This window comes from Propithecus coquereli, unplaced genomic scaffold (assembly GCF_000956105.1).
Source record: "Propithecus coquereli isolate 6110/MARCELLA unplaced genomic scaffold, Pcoq_1.0 Scaffold28, whole genome shotgun sequence".
NCBI classification, from domain to species: Eukaryota; Metazoa; Chordata; class Mammalia; order Primates; family Indriidae; genus Propithecus; species Propithecus coquereli.
The window spans coordinates 11,904,793-11,926,127 of NW_012148396.1; the positions used below are offsets into that span (position 1 = coordinate 11,904,793).

At 60.2% G+C, this 21,335-nt stretch overlaps 3 protein-coding genes across 6 annotated transcripts; 1 reads left to right on the forward strand and 2 right to left on the reverse strand.

Annotated features, from left to right (window-relative positions):
* The first annotated feature begins 193 nt into the window (after positions 1-193).
* TIGD5 (tigger transposable element derived 5) lies at positions 194-2,716 on the forward strand. Its single transcript, XM_012648002.1, has one exon. It carries the CDS (start codon positions 194-196, stop codon positions 2,150-2,152), a length of 1,959 nt encoding a protein of 652 aa, XP_012503456.1. The 3' UTR covers positions 2,153-2,716.
* A 3,432-nt stretch (positions 2,717-6,148) lies between these two features.
* PYCRL (pyrroline-5-carboxylate reductase-like) lies at positions 6,149-11,237 on the reverse strand. 2 transcript variants are annotated; one of them, XM_012648160.1, is made up of 6 exons: positions 11,109-11,237; positions 9,567-9,631; positions 8,930-9,109; positions 8,470-8,682; positions 8,086-8,178; positions 6,149-7,936 (listed from the first exon to the last, which is right to left on the reverse strand). In XM_012648160.1, exons 1-6 carry the CDS (start codon positions 11,197-11,199, stop codon positions 7,754-7,756), a joined length of 825 nt encoding a protein of 274 aa, XP_012503614.1. In that variant the 5' UTR covers positions 11,200-11,237; the 3' UTR covers positions 6,149-7,753. The 2 variants fall into 2 exon arrangements, with proteins under 2 accessions (XP_012503614.1, XP_012503615.1); XM_012648161.1 differs by having other exon boundaries at positions 8,470-8,622; positions 11,109-11,212.
* Positions 11,238-14,672: 3,435 nt separating this feature from the next.
* Positions 14,673-19,672, reverse strand: TSTA3 (tissue specific transplantation antigen P35B). Of its 3 annotated transcripts, none has more exons than XM_012648135.1 (11): positions 19,561-19,672; positions 18,637-18,793; positions 18,204-18,318; positions 16,933-17,061; positions 16,765-16,838; positions 16,439-16,572; positions 16,251-16,315; positions 15,811-15,877; positions 15,605-15,684; positions 15,284-15,383; positions 14,673-14,989 (listed from the first exon to the last, which is right to left on the reverse strand). In XM_012648135.1, the coding sequence occupies exons 2-11, from the start codon at positions 18,780-18,782 to the stop codon at positions 14,934-14,936; spliced, it is 966 nt and encodes a 321-aa protein (XP_012503589.1). In that variant the 5' UTR covers positions 18,783-18,793; positions 19,561-19,672; the 3' UTR covers positions 14,673-14,933. The 3 variants fall into 3 exon arrangements, with proteins under 3 accessions (XP_012503589.1, XP_012503587.1, XP_012503590.1); XM_012648133.1 differs by lacking the exon at positions 19,561-19,672 and adding an exon at positions 19,239-19,365; XM_012648136.1 differs by lacking the exons at positions 14,673-14,989; positions 19,561-19,672 and adding an exon at positions 19,239-19,365 and having other exon boundaries at positions 15,327-15,391; positions 15,574-15,684.
* Positions 19,673-21,335: the final 1,663 nt, after the last annotated feature.

Genomic DNA, 21,335 nt, shown 5'->3' on the forward strand with positions numbered 1-21,335 from the left:
GGCGGGGTTTACCAGCGCGCAGGCGTCACGGCGGGGCGGGGCCGAGCGGGGGTCAGCACGCCTGCGCCTGCTGAGCGGGCGAGACAAAGGGGTGGGTCCCGCGCGGCCCCGCCCCCAACCGCCCCGCCCCGAGCGGCCGGGCGTGTGGCTCCCGCGTCCCGCGGTACCTTCCGCCGCCGCGGCAGCAGCCAACATGTACCCCGCGGGCCCTCTGGCTGGCCCAGTCCCACGCCGCGGCCGCCGCCCCCCGCCCGGGCGTCCCGCGGAGCCACCTCGGTCCCCCGCGCCCGCCCCGGCCCCCGCCGCACGGCCGCCGCCCCCAGCCCCCGGGCCTCGGCAGCGCGTGGCGGTGAAGATGGCCTTCCGCAAGGCCTACTCCATCAAGGACAAGCTGCAGGCCATCGAGCGCGTCAAGGGTGGCGAGCGGCAGGCCAGCGTGTGCCGCGACTTCGGCGTGCCCGGCGGCACGCTGCGCGGCTGGCTCAAGGATGAGCCCAAGCTGCGTTGGTTCCTGGACCAGCTGGGCGGCGAGGTGGGCACGCAGCGCAAGAAGATGCGGCTAGCCAACGAGGAGGAGATCGACCGCGCCGTGTACTCGTGGTTCCTCACGCTGCGCCAGCACGGCGTGCCGTTGTCGGGGCCCATCATCCAGGCACAGGCCGAGGCCTTCGCGCGCCAGATATACGGGCCTGAGTGCACCTTCAAGGCCAGCCACGGCTGGTTCTGGCGCTGGCAGAAGCGCCACGGCATCTCCAGCCAGCGCTTCTACGGCGAGGCTCGGCCCCCGGCCCCGGGCCCCGCGCCACGCCCGCCTGTCAAGGAGGAGCCCGCGCTACCCCCGGGCGCCGGCTCTCTGCCCGACCGTGCCGCGGCCGCGCCGCCCCCTGCTGAGGGCGGCTACGGCGACGAGCAGATCTACAACGCCAACGTCACGGGCCTCTACTGGAAGCTGCTTCCGGAGCAGGCCGCGGCCCTGGGCGCAGGGGACCCCGGGGCGGGGGGCTGCGGCCGGCGCTGGCGGGGAGACCGGGTGACTGTGCTACTGGCTGCCAACCTGACGGGCAGCCACAAGCTGAAGCCGCTGGTCATCGGGCAGCTGCCGGACCCGCCCAGCCTGCGCCACCACAACCAGGACAAGTTCCCGGCTTCCTACCGCTACAGCCCTGACGCCTGGCTCAGCCGCCCTCTGCTGCGGGGCTGGTTCTTCGAGGAATTTGTTCCCGGCGTCAAGCGGTACCTGCGCCGAAGCTGCCTGCAGCAGAAGGCCGTGCTGCTGGTCGCCCACCCGCCCTGCCCAAGCCCTGCCACTAGGATGCCCGCCCTGGAGGAGAGCGAGGAGACCCCCTTGCGGTGCCGGCCTGAGTCCCTTGGGCCCCCGGAGGAGCTGCAGACACCTGACGGCGCTGTGCGCGTGCTGTTCCTATCCAAAGGCAGCAGCCGGGCGCACATACCCGCACCGCTGGAGCAGGGCGTGGTGGCTGCCTTCAAGCAGCTGTACAAGCGGGAACTGCTGCGTCTGGCTGTTTCCTGTGCCAGCGGCTCCCCACTGGACTTCATGCGCAGCTTCATGCTCAAGGACATGCTCTACCTGGCCGGCCTCTCCTGGGACCTGGTGCAGGCAGGCAGCATCGAGCGCTGCTGGTTGCTGGGCTTGCGGGCTGCTTTTGAGTCCCGGCCTGCTGAGGAGGGTGCTGGGCAGCCAGCCTGCCAGGCCGAGGAGGCTGCTGAGCACAGCAGGGTGCTCAGCGACCTCACTCATCTGGCAGCTCTGGCCTACAAGTGCCTGGCACCTGAGGAGGTTGCAGAGTGGCTGCACCTGGACGACGATGGTCTGCCTGAGGGCTGCAGAGAGGAAGTGGGCCCTGCCCTGCCCCCTGTGCTGGCCCTTGCAGCCCCCCCACCCCCAACCAGCCTGCCTTCTGGCATGGGGGGTGCAGAGGAGGAGGAAGAGGCCACTGCATACGGAGGAGCCTCAGTGCCCACTGCTGGGGAGGCTGTCCGGGGGCTGGAGACAGCTCTGCGGTGGCTGGAGAGTCAGGACCCCAGGGAGGTGGGGCCACTGAGGCTGGTGCAGCTACGCTCACTCATCAGCATGGCCCGGAGGCTCGGGGGCATTGGGCACACCTCAGCAATCCCAGACGACGGTGTGTGACCAAGCTGGCCCAGTGGCCTTTGTCCTGCTGCACTTGGAGGGAGGGGACATGCACAGTCTCCCATCTCCCCTTCTTTCCTCCCCATGGGGTGGGGCACCCCATGGGTACAGGGGGTTACAGGGGTCCACACCCAGCCTGGCTTGGAGGGCCTCTGTTGTGAAAGATCGGTTGTCCTGCCCCACTGGTGCCCCAGTTTGCTGGAGGGATAGCTGGAAGAGAAGCCCCTAGCTCACACGCCTCCCTGGGCAAGCGCACATGTGGGGTCCCCTCCGCATACCAGGCACTCGAGGCACAGAACCTATCAGCAGTTGGCTGTGTCCTGCTCTGGCCCCTGTGGGGCTGGGCCTCCCTTCCCCACCACCTGTCACATGCACTGGACAAGGACCTGACACCCCTGTTTGTTTCGAGCCCTGGTGCTACCTGGTTCCTCCACTACAGCTGTGGGATCATCTCAGTGGGGAAGCACACCACTTGGTTTTATTTTTTTTAACACATTAAATCCATTTTTATAGATACTCTTTAGAGGGGGCTATGAGAACAGGGGCAGAGTGGAGTGATTTTGGGGCTGCCCCCTGCCATTGCTCTGCAGACTGGAAGCCCAAATGGTGCATGTTTGGAGCCTGGGGCTGCTCTCAGAGCATTGCTGTGGAATGGGGGAAGGAAGGACAGAGCCCCAATACTCAGGGTTTCTTGAGGTTCTGGGTGCAGCAGGGGGTGTATTTTCCCCCTGTATTTTTGGTTTTCCTTAAGAAAATTCCATTCTAAACAGATACCTTATTCCATGGGGTTGTCGAGAGTGTGTATTTGGGCCCTGGTGACTTGACCAATGGCAAGGCAAACTCCCCTGATTTCCCATGGGCCACAGGCCACTTTATCCAGCCCCAGGGCCCGGAGCCACCTGGCTTACCCAGAGCAGGCCCAGCACTGACAGCCACCTGGCACAATCCACAGTGCCTTACCATCGCCCTCCACTTGCTCCTCCTGCTCCTCCTGCCCCAGGGCCCCATGCAGGCTTTTCTGCCTTTCCTGGCACTGCCCAGCTTGTGGCTAAGCTGCTTCTGGGTGGCCCAGTTTGAAAGGGAGAAAAGGGCTCCAGTGACTGTCGAGCTCCTGTAGTGTTCTGCTGCTCTATCCAGTTCTAGGTTCAGAATCCTGTGGGTGGTCTGGGACCGAGAGAGCCTGTGCCTCTCAGGGTCGTGGGGGCTTCCATTGCAGGGATGTAGCCCCAGAGCCCTGTAAGGTACAGGGGCCTCCAGGTGCTCTCCCCTTGTCCTCCCAGTGGTCTGAGCCTTGAAAACACAAAGTTGGTGAGTGTAGGGGGCTTGCACGCAGATGGTGTGTCTGTGGAAGGGAAGGGATGTACACCAGCTTGATAGTGGGGCAGCTGCAGGGAATGCCCCGCAAAAGCAGTTTCCACACAAGTCCAAGAACAAACAGGTCCTTGGGACCACCCTGAATCAAAAAAAAAAGAAAACCAAAAAAAAAAACCAACAACATACATCTCAAATCTGAGAGTTGAGGGAAGGTGTGGAAAATTTGTCAGCAAGAGAATCGGAGGCTTAGCTAGCCAGACTCAGCTCCTGCTGGGGCCCTCTGGCCACCTCTCCTTCCAGCCTCCCTGAACCTGCAGACCTGTCGGGGCTGGCGCTGGGTCTCTACAACCCAAGCTGGGGCTGGGCTTCAGGAATTCGGATGTGTTTTGCCCCATGAGCCTCCCCCGTGGCACAGGCACACAGGGCTGGTAGCAGCCAGCCTCCCTGTGTCAGGACTGCCTCCAGGGCTCTGAGAAGAGGTGAACCTAAGGGCTGCACGCCTGGGCCTTGACATCTGGGCAGCCTCTGGTTGTCACCACTATAGCTGATCCTTTGGTGAGGTTTTCATCTCCAACCTTCCTGTCAGTTTCAGCCCTTCCCTTGGCCTGGGCCCAGGGAGGTGTCATACAGGGGAAGAGGCTGCCTCTTCACCTGTCTCACCCCCTATCATCTGGGCATCAGGGGCCCAGGAGGCAGCTCTGGCCTATTCCCTGCCCCCAGATGGTCACCTACCCATAAACAAGGCAGATGTAGGCTGGCAGGGGAGCTAGGAGCTGCTTGAGAGTCCCCTGTCAAGTGTGGGTCTGCCTGTTGGCATCTGCTGGGCTAGGAAACCGGTCCACAAGAGGGCTCAACAGGTCTTCTCTGGAGTACGTGTGTGGCCGCAGGGTAGTCAAGTCCTCAGCCCTGCTTGTGAGGAGGCGGCTCTGCCTGGCCCTGGCCCTGTGGGCAGCCCCTGCAAATCCCTAGGACCCCCAGGGCCTGTAGCTATGCACAGATGGCAGGTGAGAACCTGGGGCCCTGCCCTACCACCAGCTTATAGTCACCCACCTCTCTGGGCTCTGCTCAGTGTCTGTGAAGTGACCCCAGTAGGGTAGGGGGAGCCCCTTGGGAGGGCCGTGTGCTCTCACAGGGCTGTATCTCCACCTGGCCTCCCTTCCTCACACCCCCACGCCTGTTGCTGTTACCTGCTGGGTACCGTGGGCATTTGAGTTGGCCACCCTGATTTGTGATAACATTCAAGCGAGCTGGTTGAAGCTGCATTTCCTTCCTTCAACAGCCACTGGCTGCCGGACCTGGAGGATCTTTCATGATCTCTAGGAGCACTCAGGACCCCTGTGGCCTGGGAAGTACAGACAGCCTTCCTGACTCAGGCAGCTTTATAGAGGCTACCAGCCCCCACCTCCACTCATGTTCACAGCTCTGTGACCAGGCTTGAGGACGGTCACAGCTCTTCCAGTTGGCAGCCTCTGTGTCAGGGTGGTTGTCAGAGCTTCTGGGCTTAGGGGAGGGCCAGTGAAGAAAAAGCGTGAAGGACAGAAAGATGAGTGAATACAGGCTTTGTTGAAACCGCCACTGGCTTGTGTGTTTGGGAAGTGACTACCTGGACATCAGCTGGGCTGTGAATGAAACATCAGAACATAGGGAGGAGGGGACACCCCCAAGCTTGGGGCTGGTCCCACAGGGACCCCAGCCCTTTTTATTACCTATTTGGGATTGGGATTGCCTGTGGGGAGCCCAGTGGGGCCTGGGCACTGTCTACCCCATCTGCCCCTTGGCTGAGTGTGCTCAAGGGTGAAGCTTGACCCCAGTGGCTTCTTGAGAGCAGACTTTGGGCCTCTAGGGTTCATGCTGTGTTAAGGGGCTCTTCCTCTAACACCTAACCTTGCTTACAGCTGAGTTCAGCTGGCCAGATGGGCCTGATGCTTTATATAATAAAGGTTGAACATGTCAACTTCATGAGTACCCGTTTTTGTTTTTTTCTTTTTTTTCATTTTCTTGCAAGTGCCCCTGTTTTAAAGTCCTATTTTGTGGCTCTTGATCCAATGCTTGGAATACCCCATGGGATGTTCCCCATAGATAAAAGAGTTGGGGGCAGGGGACATAAGTGGAACATAGATTACAGAAGGTACCATGAGCACACACATCAGTTTCTATCTTGAAAAACAGTCTTGCCTGGCAGTATAAGGCAGAGGCCTGGCTGACTCACAATCACGACCCTGCCCTCACCCTGAAAAACTGCACCTCTTAAATAAATACGTCCTTGCCACAGGCCATCACCAGCTGGGCCTGGGGCTCCACCAAAGCTCCTCGCTCAAGGAATGGCCTGCTCGAGGGCAGGACTGGATGATGTATGTGTCTTCTGCCTCCCAAAATGAGCCCACTCTGGCCCCTAGAAGACAGGTGTTGGCTCAAATTCAGCAGTGATTTCTCCTTGCAGATGGGGCCTGTCAGTGTGAAGGCAGGTGGCTCTTGGCAGGGCTGCCCAAGGAGTTCCCTCACAGAGCAGCCTGCACCAGACCCTGGGCTCCCAAACCTGCTCAGGCTTGGCACACAGGCCCCCGGAAGGCTGGTCAGGGTGCAGGGGAAGCTGGCAATTCTACACCCTCACAAAGCTCTCAGGCAATGGTGACCTGCAGCCAAGGTGGGAAATCTCTGCCATTCAAACCATTTGCACCACCACCAGCTGACATCTGTCTCTGAGCCCAAGGTCCCAGGTGTCAGCTAAGATGGGGTTTTGGGCCCTTGGTTTCATGAACCTCCAATGGATATGAGCTCACTCAGTGCTCTAAGATGGTGCATTTATTCCCATTGCACAGATGAGGGAGTCAGGTGTAAGGCAGACTCAGGCTGACTCTTCTAACAAGTGGCAGAGCCAGATTCAGATCAAGCAGTCGCTGGCTGAGAGCCAGGCTCCCCTGAGACTGGAGGCTCAGGGATGGGGGCTGACCCCTGAGGCTGGGGGGATGGCAACAGCTGCATGTCTGTTGGGGAGTAAGTAGGGTGGGAAGAGGGCCACAGAGGCAGCTGGGCGTGAGGGATAGAAATGCTGTTCCTGTTGCATAGGTTCTGTCAGCCCAGTTTCACAGATGAGGATTAATGGGCCCGAAGTCACCCAGCTGGTAGATGGCACAGCGTCCTGCCCTTCTCAAGGCCCAGTCCCAGGAGGCACAGCACTCAAGCAGCACTCAGCCCTTGTGGGGCAGGAGGCCCAGGTGTGTCTTGAGAGTGGGAATGGAGTGTAGGTGGGTTGCTGGGCGTTCCCCACCGAAAGGCCCCAGAACCCAGGCCGCCAGTCCCACAGCCTTGCTTCTCCCCGGGTCCTGGCTTTCCTGATCTGCTGGCCACTTAAGAGACAGGCTAAGGAGCCGAGTCCTGCAGTCTGAGGCCAGTGTGGTGGGGCCAGGCCACAGGAACCTCCAGGACTCCTGAGCCAGCGGAGGCTCATTAGGCCCAGCCCCACCCGGCCACTTGCCAGGAGTGTAGGGTCTGGGAGAGAGAGGGAGCCTGGGCCCAGGTGAGCAAGGGGGGTCTACGTTCTTTCGGGCTGGCCAGCGCCCACCCTCCCAGACCTCAAGCTCCCTCCACCTACCTATTGCCCACTTGGTGCCACCCTTGCACTGCTACAGGCTCAGCCCAGCGCAGTTCTGCTGTGGGGGCTCCAGGGGTGAGGCTCCTCCTCCTCCCTGGTTGAGGGAAAAGCACACAACCCCTCTCTTTTCAGGGGCTGGCAACATGGGGCTCCAGCTCCCCAAAGGTGGCCCTGTCTAGCATCAGGCCAAGGCCTCTGGCTTCCCTGAGTGGGAGGGAGTCCCTTGCACACACTCCATATGTCCTGTGCCCCGCAGAGCTGAGACAAGGGAGTTGGCTTGGCTGTAGCTGCTGAGCCATTGGGAAATTCAAGGAAGGGCCAGGGCTCCAGACCAGGCATCTGGGCTGGCTCTTCTTTAACCAGCAGCTCCGCTCATGGCCTGACCAACTGCCTGCCACCTGGGCACCTGACCAAGAGGCCGTCTCTAGGGACCCTCAGAACCAATGGTGCCATCATGGTGGGCTCACTAGGGTAGGTGCCTTCTGCCCACGGGGGAGGGAGGGCTCCTGTGCTGGTGGGAGGCCAGCCAGCCCAAGCCTCTCAACTCTCATCGCCTCGTATTTCCCTCTGGGGTGAGGGGACAGCATGAAACACGCAGGAGGAAGAGAGGACCACGTCCTCAGGGGAAGAGGTGGGGGTGCTGGGGGTGGCACAAGTGGACAAGGAGGCGGGCAGCCTTCATCCAGAGCCTGGGCCTACTTTCTGCAGAGCTCCTTGGCCCGGCAGGTGGCGGCCTCCACAGCACTCATGGTGGCTGCTCGAAGCCCACCCTGCTCCAGCGCATGGAGACCGTAGATGGTGGTGCCACCCGGTGTGCATACATCTGTCCGCAGCTGGGCAGGGTGCTTCCCCTCTTGCAGCAGCATCTTGCCCGTCCCCTGGGGAGAGCGTGAGAAGCTGATGACTTGGGAGGGGAGCAGCCCCCACACTGTGGCCTGCCTCCTCTCAGCCCCGTTGCTTCCCTGCCCACTGGAGGTGGTGCAGGCCTGGATCTTCCCGATATTCCCCCAGGGCCAACCTCACTCACCAGCAGGGTCTGGGCAGCAATGCGGTGGGCCAGACCACTGGGCATGCCCATCTTGATGGCGCCTTCAGCCAGGGCCTCAGAGAACGTGCACACCTACAGCAGCAATGTTGGGAAGAGTGTCAAAGCCAACATTCCCCCAGCCTGGAAAAGGCTCAGACCACTGGCCACAGATTCCAGGGCCAAGGCCTGAGCCCAGGGGTCTGCCCTCAAAGGACCATCAAGGCAATGAAGTTCCAGGGAAGAACGGAGCCCAAGAACTCACAGTCAGCTTAGAGACCAAGCACCCAAGACCCGGGGGCTATACCCTGAGGGCAGAGGCCATCACAGGGCCTTGGGAGGGCCTCTCTTTGCTGGGGGCTTGGGGGTGGGGAGGACAACACTCACGAAGGCCACTCCGCTGCTACTGAGGCCAGTGTGGATGTCTATGTAGGCCTCAGGCACCTCCTCACACTGCCCACAGGCGTCCAGCAGGTTCTGCAGGAGCTTGGTCTCATTGCTCCCGGCGTGGCGGCCCCGCGCCATCACTATGGCCCCCTCCTGGACCACGCAAGGCAGGCTGGGTGAGACCCTCAGCACCTGTGCATTGGGGGGCAGCAGCTGGCCAGAGAAAGGTCAGAATCAGGGAGCCTGTGGAATTGGGTCCTGCTGGGCAGGCCCAGAGCAGAGGCTTCCAGGCAGATATACCCCAGCTAACTGCAGGCTCTAGCTCCCAGGCACAGCACTAGGAGTGAACCCCAACCCTGGCCACTTAACCCCCTGGACCACCTGCTACCTCTGCAGGCTGGCTGGGAGGCTGTCTGCCACCTGAGTCTGGCCAGCAGAGCTTACCCCGAGGGCCACTCACCTCCTCCAGGACACTCAGAGAGACCCCAGCAGCCACAGACACCAAGATGTGCTTAGCAGTGACCACAGGGGCCACCTCTGCCAGGACAGCTGGCAGGACATGGGGCTTGGTGGCAAAGATGATAACTGAGCAGCTCTGCAGCACCTCCCGGTTGGAATGGGTGGTCTGGCAACCCAGAGCCTGCGCAGAAGACAAGGGAACCAGGACACAGGGGGCTGCGTGAATGGGGCATCCACCCAACCACAGCCCTCCCTGCTGTAGGCCGCCCTATGTTTCCGTGGGTCCTAGGGCCTCTTGTGGCCAAGTGTCTATACCCTCACCCCTCAGCCCCCATGTCAACACCTCCCCAAGGCCTCTGTCCCCAGAGAATGCCCATGACCACCACCCCAGCACACACATGAACATGCACTCATGCACACACTTTTGCCCTGGCCCTCCATAACCCTGACTTCCCCACTGGCCTCTGACCTCCCCTTCTGCAGCTCAGCCCCGCCCAGCCAGTCTCCAAACTTCAGCTAAATAAGACACACTCCCCTGGACCTGTTAAGTTTCTGAGCAGGACAGGAGCCAAGAAGAGCTACCCCAGGCTCCTGAAAGAGCCTTTCCACTCTGGAAAAAGCCTGGGCCCTCTGCTCACCTGGAAGTGGCAGAGGCCCCTGTCCGTTGGTGCACTGGCCAGCACGTGCTGAGCTTCCACTTTTCCTGGAAAGGCAAAGGCAAAGGGGTTGATGAGGTCTGGTAGGAGGAGAGGGAGGAGCTCTTCTGGCCTCTCAGGCTCAGCCAAGCCTGGCCCAACCTTGGCCCCCGGCCAACCTGAGACTCTGCAAGAACAAAAAGCAGGGATGCTCCATCCACCTGGGACCAAGCAATCAGACCCACCGATTCTACCGGGCAGCCACTGCCACCTGCTTGCTGCTGGGATGGAGGCCAGACACTTGCCTCATCCAGTGGGGACACAGATCCCAGGGAAGGGAAGGCTGCCTGGAGCAGCACCCCAGGGGGAACACCAGGCCTGGGGTGGCATGGTGGGAACAAAGGCAGCTCATTGGCCACAAAAGGCTCAATGGGGGCCCAGCTTCCTCCAGAGGGGGCAAGTCTGTGCTGGAACCTCCACGTGGATGCCCACTTGATAGAAATCATCTGCTTTTGTGGAGTACAGAGGTGGCGAGACTGGGTTAGAGTTCAGTATAGTCGAACAGGAAGACAGAAGTGTACATCACAGCTTGAACACAGCCAGTTAATGGCAGGGACAGCCACACACACAAGTACTGGGCTAAACATTTGACGTATATGTTTCATTTAACGTGTACAGCCCTGGGAGGCAGGTGACACTGCCAGGTTTTAGAGGTAAAACTCCTGAGATTTGCAGTAACTATCTTCTGATTATTACTTTTCTGGACCTTTAAGTACAGCTGAACACACAGCCATAAGTCACCTAGTTCTCTCTACCCACAATCCACACATAAAGGTTTCTATTAATACATATTGTAGAGCAGCATTAGGGTAGCACCAATATCCCCTGCTGTATACCAGTGGTTCTCAACCAGGGATGATTTTGCCTCCACCCCCGCCCCCATCCAGGGGATATTTGTCAATGTCTGGTGATATTTTGGCTGTCACACCACGTGGGGGGCTACTGGCATCTAGTGAGGAGAGGGCAGGGATGCTAAACATCCTACAACGCAAAGAACAAATTATCTGGCCCCAGCTATCCATAGAGCCAGGGTTTCTGGTAGAGTAACCCTGCTGCTTACTACCAGAAGTCGCCCTGACGCACAAATAGAAAAAAAAAAAAAAAAAAAAAAATCAGAGGCTCAGCTCGATCAAGGCCAGGAGGCCATAGCTGGTGGCACTGAGCCAGCACTGTTGAAGAGATTATCATTTGAACCACCTGCGTAGCTACTTTCTAGTAGCCACATTCAAAAGGTAAGAAACAGGTGTTCCCGCCTGTGCCCTGGGAAGCCAAGTCCCGAGGCGCAGGGTCCATGCTCCATGTTTCAACCTTTTGGTGGAGGAACCACCCACTCGCCCCCTGGCACCCCTGCTGCCCTCGCGTCCCGCGCTGGGGCTCACGGGGAACCCCGCTAGCACCCGCACGGGTCCGATGCGCCCGCTCCCTCCCCAACAGGTGAGCTCCCCGCACGGGGCGCCTCCCAAGCCAGGCCGCGCGCAGCCACACCTGCTCGGATGAGGCCCTGCGCGATGGCCTCCGCCATGCGGCCCGCGCCCACGAAGCCCACACGCAGCGGGGCCGGCCCCGTCGCCGCCATCTTGCTGCCCCGGCCGCCGCCCAATCACAGACCGCGCCCTCTAGGCCCCGACAATAAAAGCCCCGCCGCCTTGCCTCTTTTCTTGTTGATTGGCTACCAGGATCGCACACTCCGCCCCTGGCTTTTCCCGTCCGCACTCGACTGGTTCGCAAGGCAGTGGTTCCCACTCCCTCGCTGCTCATCGGCCCGAGAAAGCTATGCCTCCCATTGGCTGAGAGAAGACGTGGAGCCGGACGCTGGCAGCTTGATTCTCCTAAGGGGAAGGGCTGGGGGTGCTGGGCTAGTCCGCAGCTAGTGGCCTGACCGGGCGCCCAGAGGTGGGACACCCTGACGGGACGCCGCAGCTCGCCGGGTGGTCGTTGGGCACCAGAGCCGCCCGGAGGGAGCGTTGGCCCCCACTCCGGAGGGCCTGCAGGGGCTCCGCGCGCAGGCGGACTCGGACCGGAGGACCCTACCCAGCCGGCCGCGGCCTGCTGCGCCCGGGTGCAATCCTCCGGGGTCCCCTTCCCGAGGCCGGGGCTCCTGTGAAGGCCTGGCTCTCTTGTGGGTCTTGGGCCATCTCAGAGACTGACAGGGATGGTCGCGGTGAGCGCGGGGGAGCCTGTTATTTTTAATCGACAGGAGAAAAATACAGGGTGAAGATCAAAGAGTGCAGGTTTTTAACTCTTCACCCAGTCTGCATTTTAAATCTTTATTTTCTTCTAAACTTTTTGGCATTTTCTAAGTTCTTCAGCAATGAAATACCCTCCTCGTTCGTTCAGCCGGTATTTGTTGCGCACCCGCAGTGTCTGGGCCCTGCTCTGGGCCGGGGAAGGACACACAGCAGTGCGCGGCGAGGCCGTGCCCCTACCCTGAGGTCTGCTCGTCGGCGGTGGAGACAGACAGGACACCCAGAGAGTGGTCACGCTTCTGAAGTGGATGACGGGGAGGGCAGGGCGGGAGGCGGGCGAAGGCGGTCCAGGAGGCTGCTTCAGCCACTGTGGCCAGGCAACGGGGGTGGTGGATGTGGGGGCCAACAGTGCCGGCCCCCACCACTGCAAGGTTGCTCAAATCTGCCTTCCTTTCCCTGTGTAAAATGGGGAGGGTGCGAGTTTCTAGCTCACACGGTTGTTATGACAACTGAAAGACTTAATGGAAAACACATGGAGTGGCAGGTGCCAGCTGCTTAGTATAATAGTATGCTCTCAGGCAGGGACCAGCCAGGTAACGGCCCTGGGCAGAGAACCAGCCAGTACTTTTGAGAGGTGGGAAGGTTGCGGTTGGGAGTGGAGGAGGCGATACGGAAAGGACAGCTGGCCATGTCAGGAGGTGAAGGACAGAGACACCATGGGCTGTCCTGCAAGGAGCCCAGAGCCCTCAAGGGAGGCTCCTGGGTGGGGCTATGGCTGTCCCATGAGATGCAGACGGATTGGTAGTGGAGGTGGTGAAAAGCAGCTGGATTTGGGAAATATTTCTGGAGGTTGAGTAGAATGTGCTGGAAGGCTGAGGAAAAGTGAGAAATCAGGGACACTCTGCGGTTTCCCTGACATACAGGAAGAGGATGACGGGGAGGAACGGGTTTGGTTTTCCAGGGGTAAGGATGCTCAGGGCTGCCCTTCTGGCTGTGGGCAGTGTGTTTCAGCGGCAGGGTCTGATGCTCTGCACCAGTGTTCAGTGTTGTAGCTATTTCTCCTGCAGCTCTCTTTGCATGTAGACTCCCTGGAGTGGGTGCGGGGTCCTTGCTCTCCCAGGGCCCCAGGGCCAGTGACGGCTAAGGACCAATGCTGTGATAGGGGCCTGTAGCATCTAGCTCCTTGTCATCACAAATAAGGACAAAACCCAGTTGCCTTGGGTGGACTGAAACAATGTAAATGAGAGTTGCCAGCTGACTGCCCAGAGCCATCACTAGCAGGAGAAAGCCCAGGGGCCCAATGCCCAGGTGGCCCCTGGCTGTGGGCAGCACAGCTTCCCTGTCCCATGTCAGGCCAGGCCTCAGCATTGGCTGGGAGCCTTCAGTGACACCCTTAACCATTACGTGTGTCCTGCCAGCTGTGTCCTAGATGCCTCTCTGCTCTCATGAGGTGGTGGGCTCCCTTCTTTCCCTCCCTCACCTGGCTGATCCAAGCTCCAACTCAGATGCCACCCCCTCCAGGAGGCCTTCCCTGAACCCCCACACATGCAGAGACTTCATCTACAAAGGGATGACACCAGGGGAACACACTGCAAAGGAGCTAACCCACATCCTGGAGCTACAAGTCCTCTGGGGTCAGTGGGGATGAGGAGCGGGGCTCCCAGGAGTTTCCAGACAGGCAATCATGACAGGGCAGGGTGGGTGCTCAGTGAGTGGCTGAGGGGTGCATCCAGGGAAGGCTTTTCAGAGTAAGCGCCATTTCAGCTGAGACCTAAAAGGTGGGGAGGTCTTGACCCAAGGGCAGCCTCCAGGGGGTTCTGAAGGATGAATACCTTGGCTTGCCAGAGAGACAAAGATGCAGAGAGAGGTCAGTTGGGTGCAGGGACATGTGGCAGACACAGGTCTGGACTTGGTGCCTGGCACAGGGAAGACATACCAATATTGTCTGAGTAAACACGGGAAGAAATGAACATGGGAGGCACAATCTGCAGTCAAAGTACTTTCTGGGTGAAGATGGCAAAGGGCGCCCAGGGGGTAGGGTACCCTGAGAAGAGGTGGGCCCAAGGTTGAGCCCGGAGCCAGGGCAGGTGCCTGGGTCCTGGGGACTCTCTCTGCCAGGTGCTGAGGAAGGCAGTGAGTTAGCAGGGGCTCTGCAGCCAGGCGCTCCTGGTTCCTACCCCAGTGCTACCAGGACAGGCAAGGGGCACCTGTCAGTCAATCTTTCTGGATTTTGCTGTCTCCCTGCTGAAAATGGGGTGGCCAATGATGTCACCTCCCTGGTGGCTGGAGCTGCCCTGCCCTCCTGTATAGCACCTGTCACTCTCCAAAGGACAAGGTCAGGCTGAGCTCACACCCAGGCTGCTGCCTGAGTGGGGGAGATGAGGGCCCGGGGTTGGCCCAGCTCTGCTGGATCCCCAGGGAAGCCTGAGCCACCCAGCCCTCAGTCTCCCCTCGGACCCATCTGCTTGCTCCACTCGGCCTGTCCAAACCCAGGCCAGCCTCTTTCCCCAAAGTCCTTGGGGCCAAGGCAGGGAGGCTGGAAGAGCTCAGATTACCCAGGCCTGCATGGCTGCAGGGCAGGGGCTGGGACTGTGGGAGGGGCGCCCTGCCCCACGTCCTCATCCAGCTGACAGCCCATGACCATCTCACCATGGCTGCCTGCTGCTTCCTGACCACACACACCTTCCCACTCTCCAGCCTTTGTCGATATCCATCCCAGGCACAGTTGGCCACCCTGGCCCAGCAGCTCTCAGTTGGACAGCAAGCAGGGGGACGGTGGGCTCTGGGGCTGGCCAGGCTAAGGGGCGGTGCCTGGGCACAGGGCACAGCTTGGCACAGAGCTGCCGAGGCCAGGCCTGTGAAAATGTACTTTATTAGCTCAACAGGAGTGGGAGAGCAGGATCAGAGTGGACACACTCAGGACCAGGAACCAATGTGGGGAGCAAAGTACCGGGCCTGGCCTGGCCTTGGTTTCCCTGAGACGGACAGGAATGAGCCCTGCTGGACAGCTGCCTAGAGCCACAGGGCAAGGTGGAACATGGGCCCAGGTTGCCAGGCAGTGCCCTCAGCTCCTGGTGGGGGTCTGGGGGTGGCGGCCACAGGCACCTGCTCCCACCACCTGGCTTCACTTCCGGGCCTGCTCGTAGTTGTCAGTGAACCAAACACAGGTCTCCTTCACAGCTGTGGAGGAGGGCCAGGGCCACAATGACCCTCTTGGGAGGAGGTGGGAGGGTGGGGGCCAGGGACACAGGGAAGTCACCCCCTCTGAGCATCAGTGTTGTGCCTCCCAGGCAGCACAGGCTCTGATGGGAAAGCCTGGAGACCAAATCCATGGGGCATCCCATCCCTACCCCCACCCCTCTACAGGGAACATGGGTAGGAGAGGCCCCCCTCTGTGGGGGGCCAAAGCCAAGGAGGAGGGGCCAGGGCAGGCCAGGAGAACTGGGTGTGGCTGCGGGAGGGGCAGGAGCTCACCTTGTTTGAAGGGCGTGAACCGGAAGTCAGGCAGGTAGTCTCGCAGCTTTCTGTTACTGGCTGTCTTCTTAAACTGCCCGTCCGACTTAGTTGTATCAAACTAGGCACCTTGGTCAAGGCCACAACACAAGGAGCACGTGTACCCCCAGCCCCAGTGAGCCCTGAACCTCTGTCTTTCCCCATGGGGGCCTGGGGGAGAGGACAGCAGACCCATCTCCTACTGCCAGGTGTTCCCACATAGGAGGCCCCCACACAGAAGAGTCCCCTGAGCACACCCATTGTGTCCTCACCTAAACCCCCATCACTGGAACCAGAGGATACGGTGACTTCCCCGTGGAAGTCCATGGCCTCCACCACAGCCTCAGCCGCCTCCTGGATGGAGACCTCGTCCTCCTCACCCACTGTGGGGAGTGAAGGGCCCACAGCCAGGTCAGGCCTCCTCCAGGGCTGCCACCCCTCAGCCAGCCTCCCAGGACAGACATAGGTCCTTCCCCAGAGTGGAGGAAGGGGAACTGGGGGCTGCCCACCTGATAGGATGATGGGGTCCACCTCACTGTATTCCCGCAGGACCCAGATAAAGAGCTGGGCCAGGTCCTGGAGGTCAGACAGCGAGGGTCAGAGAGCACAAGGTGTGGCCAAATGGGGCCAAGGTCACCTCTCCCAGATGCCCCTGCTGGGGCATCCACACTGCTGTCCCTGCTCAGGGGGACACAGCCAGGGCTCAGCCTGCGGATGGGGTCCCTCCTTTGGGCAGTCCTTCCTCAGAGCTGCATTCAGTGCCTCCTGTCGGGCAGGAACCCATAGGGACACTGCGGGGACCAGAGATCACTCCTCTAGGGGCTCTGTCCAGACCCTCACCTGTTCCTGGTCTCCCGCTGCCACCACCTCCCCCAAAGCCCAGCAGGGGCAGGCCCAGGGCTCACGGGGCACACTTTCTGGGGGGAGAGCTGTGCCCTCCTATACAAACCAGCGAGTATATGAACTGCCTCCTCGGCTTGCCTGTGCCCCACACTGTCAGGGCTGAGCCACTGCCTGCAGGTGCAGGGGGAGGGCAGGTGTCAGAAGGCACTGGGCCACCTCCTCCCCAGCTGAGCCCCAGGGATCCCATTAGTGGGTGACCTGGGCTGGGTGTGTGCTGGGTGGCTGGGCACTCACTCTTGGCCAGGTGCACCTTGTGGATGAGGCCGGGAAGCACGTGGCCGTCCTCGATGTTGAAGTTATCATGAGGCCCGAAGACATTGGTGGGGATGACGGCAGTGAAGGTGCAGCCATGCTGCTGGAAGTAGGCCCTGCAGAGGCACAGTGTCTCCTGCCTCATCCTGGGACCACCAACCACACTCCTCCCCACCGCTGGCCTCTTAGAGATGGAAAAACGAGGTTGCAAGACCCCACGCAGGTTCCCCAGCCACCCGCCCACCCCGCGGAGCTTCAGCCCTCTTCCCCACTCCAGGCTAGGCCTTGGCAAGATGTGCGAGGAGGACCTGTTCTGCACGTCGATCATCCTCTTGGCATAGGAGTACCCAAAATTGCTGTTGTGGGGCGGCCCGTTGTGGATCTGGGGAGCAGGAGAGGCACCGAGGCTGCCACTTCCCAGCCCCACCCACACAGCTTCCCAGCCCCGCCCCCGTGTCCAGGCACCACCCCCTCACCATAGTCTCATCAATAGGGTAGGTGGTCTTGTCAGGGAAGATGCAGGTAGACAGGCAGGACACCACCTTGCGGGCGCCCACCTCGAAGGCCGAGTGCAGGACGTTGTCATTGATGTGCATGTTCTTTCTCTGCAGGGGTGCGGAGGGGAGATCAGGCCCCCCAGGCAGGACTCTAGCCCTGACCTGCTCCTCCAGGTAAGGAACCAGAATTGGGGACACACCCTGGTCCCTCAAACAGACAGTACCCGAGCCTGCTTGTCTTAACTGCTGCTGGGACAGAGCCTCCCAGCACTGCCCTTACAGAAACCACTGCCTCCTCCTGCCAAGGCTGTAGGAGGGTCTAGCCCTGCCTTCCTGGGAGTGGAGGAGAGAACCACACACTCCAGCTCAGGGCAGGGCCTACCCAGGGCACAGCAGGTAGTGGAGCATAAGAAAAGGGCCTAGGGGGGTTGCGGCTCCTATATGGGGAGAAGGGCCCCCACTAACCCATCCTAGAGAAGCTCACACCTGGCTCAACTGCCCAGTAGCAGTGAAGCCATGGCGAGCCATGGCCTGCCCTATCCCTGCCCAAGGCCCACTACCCCTTCTATAAATTGGACATGAGATGGCCAGGCCATTTGAACTTGGGAGAGGGGAGAGGTAGTGGCCAGGGAGTCTGATGGGAAGGCTGAGACAGACAGACGGAGGGCTCTTGGGTGACAGGGCCCCTTGGCAGAATCTGGTCTGATCCTCTACTGACCCCAGGGCCTGGTACAGGCCAGCCAGGGCAAGGTGCTGCCCCTCAGAAACAGGAGGGGCCAACCCTTAGGGGCTTAGCTAGCAGGGGCAAGGCCCTGACACCATGCTGCTCCAGGGCACAAGCCCAGTTCATACCCCTGCACCCCAGAGTCTGTGGGGGATCTGGCTCAGGGGAGCTGGACCAGCACAGTTCTGGGAATGGAGGCTCTGGAGGTACAGAGGGCTCAGGGGGCAGGAACCCACCCAACTCGCACTGCAAATGCTGGCTTCTTTCAGCTCCAAACACTGTGGGTCAGCTCCAGGGCATTTCCTACTGGACATAATGACCCCAGGCCCACCTGCATGCTCCTCTGCCCACAGCACCAAGTGTGGGTGACTGGGGGCCTCTCAGAGGCTGCCCGCACCAGGCTGTGCCCAGCCCTGACTCTTAGGGACTTCTTGGGGAGGGAACATGAACTTGTAAAAGTGGAAAGCCCACCAGCAAGTCCCCAGAACCTGGGCCCCTGGCTCCCAGTGCTCACTCCCCCACTTACCCAGAAGTCCAGATTGTATTTGATATTCCGGAAAAGGCCCCCTACCATTGCAGCAAGATGGATGACATGCGTGGGTCGGACCTTCTGAAACAGGGCTTGGGTCTGTGCCGCATCCCTGGGGGAAGCCGGGCTGTCAGGAGCCACTTGGAGGCCTGAGGGAACCAGCACCCTAGGGTGGGGCCATGGCAGAAGGGCAGCCAAAAGGGAAAGTGGCCAAGTCCAGTGCCCAGCTGTGTGAGAGTGTGGGCTTCCAGGAAGGGATGGGGAGTGTTTGCCTAGCAGCACAGCTGAGCACACCCAGGCCACGTCAACCACCTGGCAGGGAGGGCCCAGACATGTGGCTACTGCCAGCTCAGGGACAGGCCCAGCCTGGAGCTGTTTATTCTGAAGCGGGCATGGGGAGGAGAAGTGCTCTGGGGATGGACTCACTCACGTGAGATCGGCGTCCTTGGAGGAGACAAACACCCAGTCTTCTCCAGGCAGGCCGGCCCCATCTGCTACCACCTTCTGGATGGCTCTGCCCACCAGCCCAGAGCCCCCTGTCACTAGGATCCGCATGGACCCCTGGGGCTCACCCATGTTGGCTGCACCTGTAGTGCCAAATGGTGTGAGGCTGAGGCCATCATGCTCCCATCCTGTGAAGCCCCATTTTCCTGGGGCAACTGGCACAGGGTGAGACTCCCTCCAAGGAGGGGACATGATCCACTGGCCCTGACAGACCCAGCTGGACTGAGCCGTGCCCTCTTCCCAGCCCTGTTCCCCAGGAAACCCTCTGCCTAGAGCTCCACAGGGGCCTTGAGGCTATCACCTAGCCCAGAGCAGCTGGTCCCAAACCACAGTCACCACTGGGCCCAAAAAAAGTACATTCTACTTCTTTCTGGCTGACAAGAGGGGAAGCAGTCAACCCTACGGCTGGGGGCTCCTGGTGCAGGTGATTAGGGATGCTCTCAGTCAAAGCCCATATGCTAGGGACAGGCCCTGTCGAGTCTGATTCCTCCTGCGCAGATCGCACCGCTGGCTCAGAACCGCACGGACCCTGAGCGCCGCCACCTTCCAAGATCCTATCTTGGGAGCCAGAAATCTGCTCGGGCTCCGCCAGGACCGCTCTGGCCCCACTGCAGGGTCCTAGGGCCATTCCCTACGGCAGGGCGCCCTGCCTACACATCCCGCGGCTCCCAAACAGGCGGGCAGCCGGCGGGGAGACCTCCAGCCCACGGCCCAGGCTCCGCCCACGCATCCCGGATCCCAGACGCCCACAGCGTTCCCTGGCGCTCGCGGAGCACCGGAGGGCCCAGGCCCCGGCTCGCCAAGCAGCGTCCCCCAGGGGGGCCCCTAGGCGTCTGGTGCCACATCTCACCTGTGCCCTGTCCCACCTGCCCTGAGCCCTGACAGCTACTTCCGGCGCCCGGAGATCTCGTCTCCGGCCCCACGCTGCACCAGGTAGAAAGGGGTCGGGCGGCCCGGGGCGGGGCGGGGCCCTCCCGCGGCACGCTGGGAAATGGGATCCTCGAGGTGCGCCGGCGCATCTCGGGCGCTTCTGGGAAATGGGGTCCGCGGCTACGCATCAGGCTGAGAAATGGAGTCTCCCGCCAGGCGAGGCTGGAGGCAGCTCTGTAGGCAGGACCAATGTAGCCTGGCCCGGGGCTGGCCGAGGCCCTGCTGGGAACGGTGGGGAGTGGGAGAGGAGGGGACTAGGGACAGCGCACCACTGGCAGCCGCCGACGTCCTGCGGCCCAGGCATTCTCAGCCGGCTTTTGCCCCACGGGGAGGAGCTACAACCCTTGCCTCCGGAGCTATGCTTTAGCGAATGGAAGGAGAGAGAACGACCCAAGACGTGGGTGGGGAGCCCCGGGAGAGGCGGCCTTGGGGCCTGGCCACAGGAGCAACGTTCCCAGTGAAAGGCCCATTCGCCCAGGCCACCGCCGCGGGGCTATTGTCGGCAAGAGAGTGAGGACGTTGACGTCAGAAAGACTCCCTTCAGGGCTCGGCTCCCTCTGGTGCCCCTCTCAACACAAATTTTCCCAAGTTTCTGCCCCTAAATGCACATGATGTCATTCCCTACTTTCATTAATTCAGGCCACATTTAGGGGCACCTAGATTGGAAATATGTACAAGCACATGCTCTTTCTGTCACCCTGATGAGGTCGCTGAGGCTGCTAAGGCTCAGACAAGAAATCACTCTCTAGCGTCACACGACCAGGTAGTCGCCTCTGTCCGCCTTGGTACTGGGTCTTGGTACTGGGACATGGTGGGTGGCCGTGGCAAGCCACTGTCTGTGTCTCTCAGGGCCCCTGCTCCACCTCTCAGCCTTTTGCACTGATCCTTTACTATTCATGTCTCATGAACAGCAACCAGCTCCTACCTTCTCTCCTTCCATGATGGGGTCCCCGCGATCTCCCCACAGCCAGGTGAGCACCCCTCTGGACAGCTACTCCAGAGCATTGTCTTCCTACCTCAGGAAGCCAGTGACAGCCCTGCCCATAATGCTTGTGCGTCCCAGGCAAGAGTTCCCACAAGGCTCGCATACTTTCTGTCTAAATACAAGTATTTAAAAGCAATCAATCGTTTTATTGCAATTCCCTTTTGGACTTTGCAGATAACTGCATTTTTTAATACAAATTGAGTGTGACTTCCCTGCATGGAGCAAGTCCATCAACAACACTTTTCCACAAGCATGGGCTCACTTCGTGTCTCTACATCACATTTTGGTAGTTCTCACCACAATTCAAACTTTTTCATTATTATATCTGTTATAGTGATTGAGGATCAGTGATCTTTGATGTCCTCCCCTGTCTCTCTCCCTCTCTCCTCCTCCCCCATACCTTGCCTTGTGCATCTCTTCCATTTGGCTGTTCTGAGTTGTATCCATTATAATAAACCAGTAAATGTAAGTAAAATGCCTTCCTGAGTTCTGTGAGCCATTCTAGCAAATTATTGAACTTGAGGAAGGGGTTGTGGGAACCCTTCATCTATAGCTGATCAGTCAGGCGTATGGGAGGCCCAGACTTGTGACCAGCATCGGAAGTGAGGACAGTCTTGTGGGACTGAGCCCTTAACGTGTGGGGTCTTCACTGACTCTGGGTAGTTAGTGTCAGAATTGAATTACATTGTTGGACACCCAGTTGGTGTCCA

Coding starts and splice junctions, on each gene's coding strand:
- TSTA3 (XM_012648133.1), bottom strand. CDS start 19,338: ATGGCCCTAGGACCCTGCAGTGGGGCCAGAGCGGTCCTGGCGGAGCCC. Junction 16,573..16,764: donor ATGATCGACGTGCAGAACAG/GTCCTCCTCGCA, acceptor GTGCCTCTGCAG/GGCCTACTTCCAGCAGCATG. Junction 14,990..15,283: donor GTTCACGCCCTTCAAACAAG/GTGAGCTCCTGC, acceptor CCTCCTCCACAG/CTGTGAAGGAGACCTGTGTT.
- TIGD5 (XM_012648002.1), top strand. CDS start 194: ATGTACCCCGCGGGCCCTCTGGCTGGCCCAGTCCCACGCCGCGGCCGC.
- PYCRL (XM_012648160.1), bottom strand. CDS start 11,199: ATGGCGGCGACGGGGCCGGCCCCGCTGCGTGTGGGCTTCGTGGGCGCG. Junction 8,683..8,929: donor CTCTGAGTGTCCTGGAGGAG/GTGAGTGGCCCT, acceptor TTCTCTGGCCAG/CTGCTGCCCCCCAATGCACA. Junction 8,179..8,469: donor GTAGCAGCGGAGTGGCCTTC/GTGAGTGTTGTC, acceptor TTGCTGCTGTAG/GTGTGCACGTTCTCTGAGGC.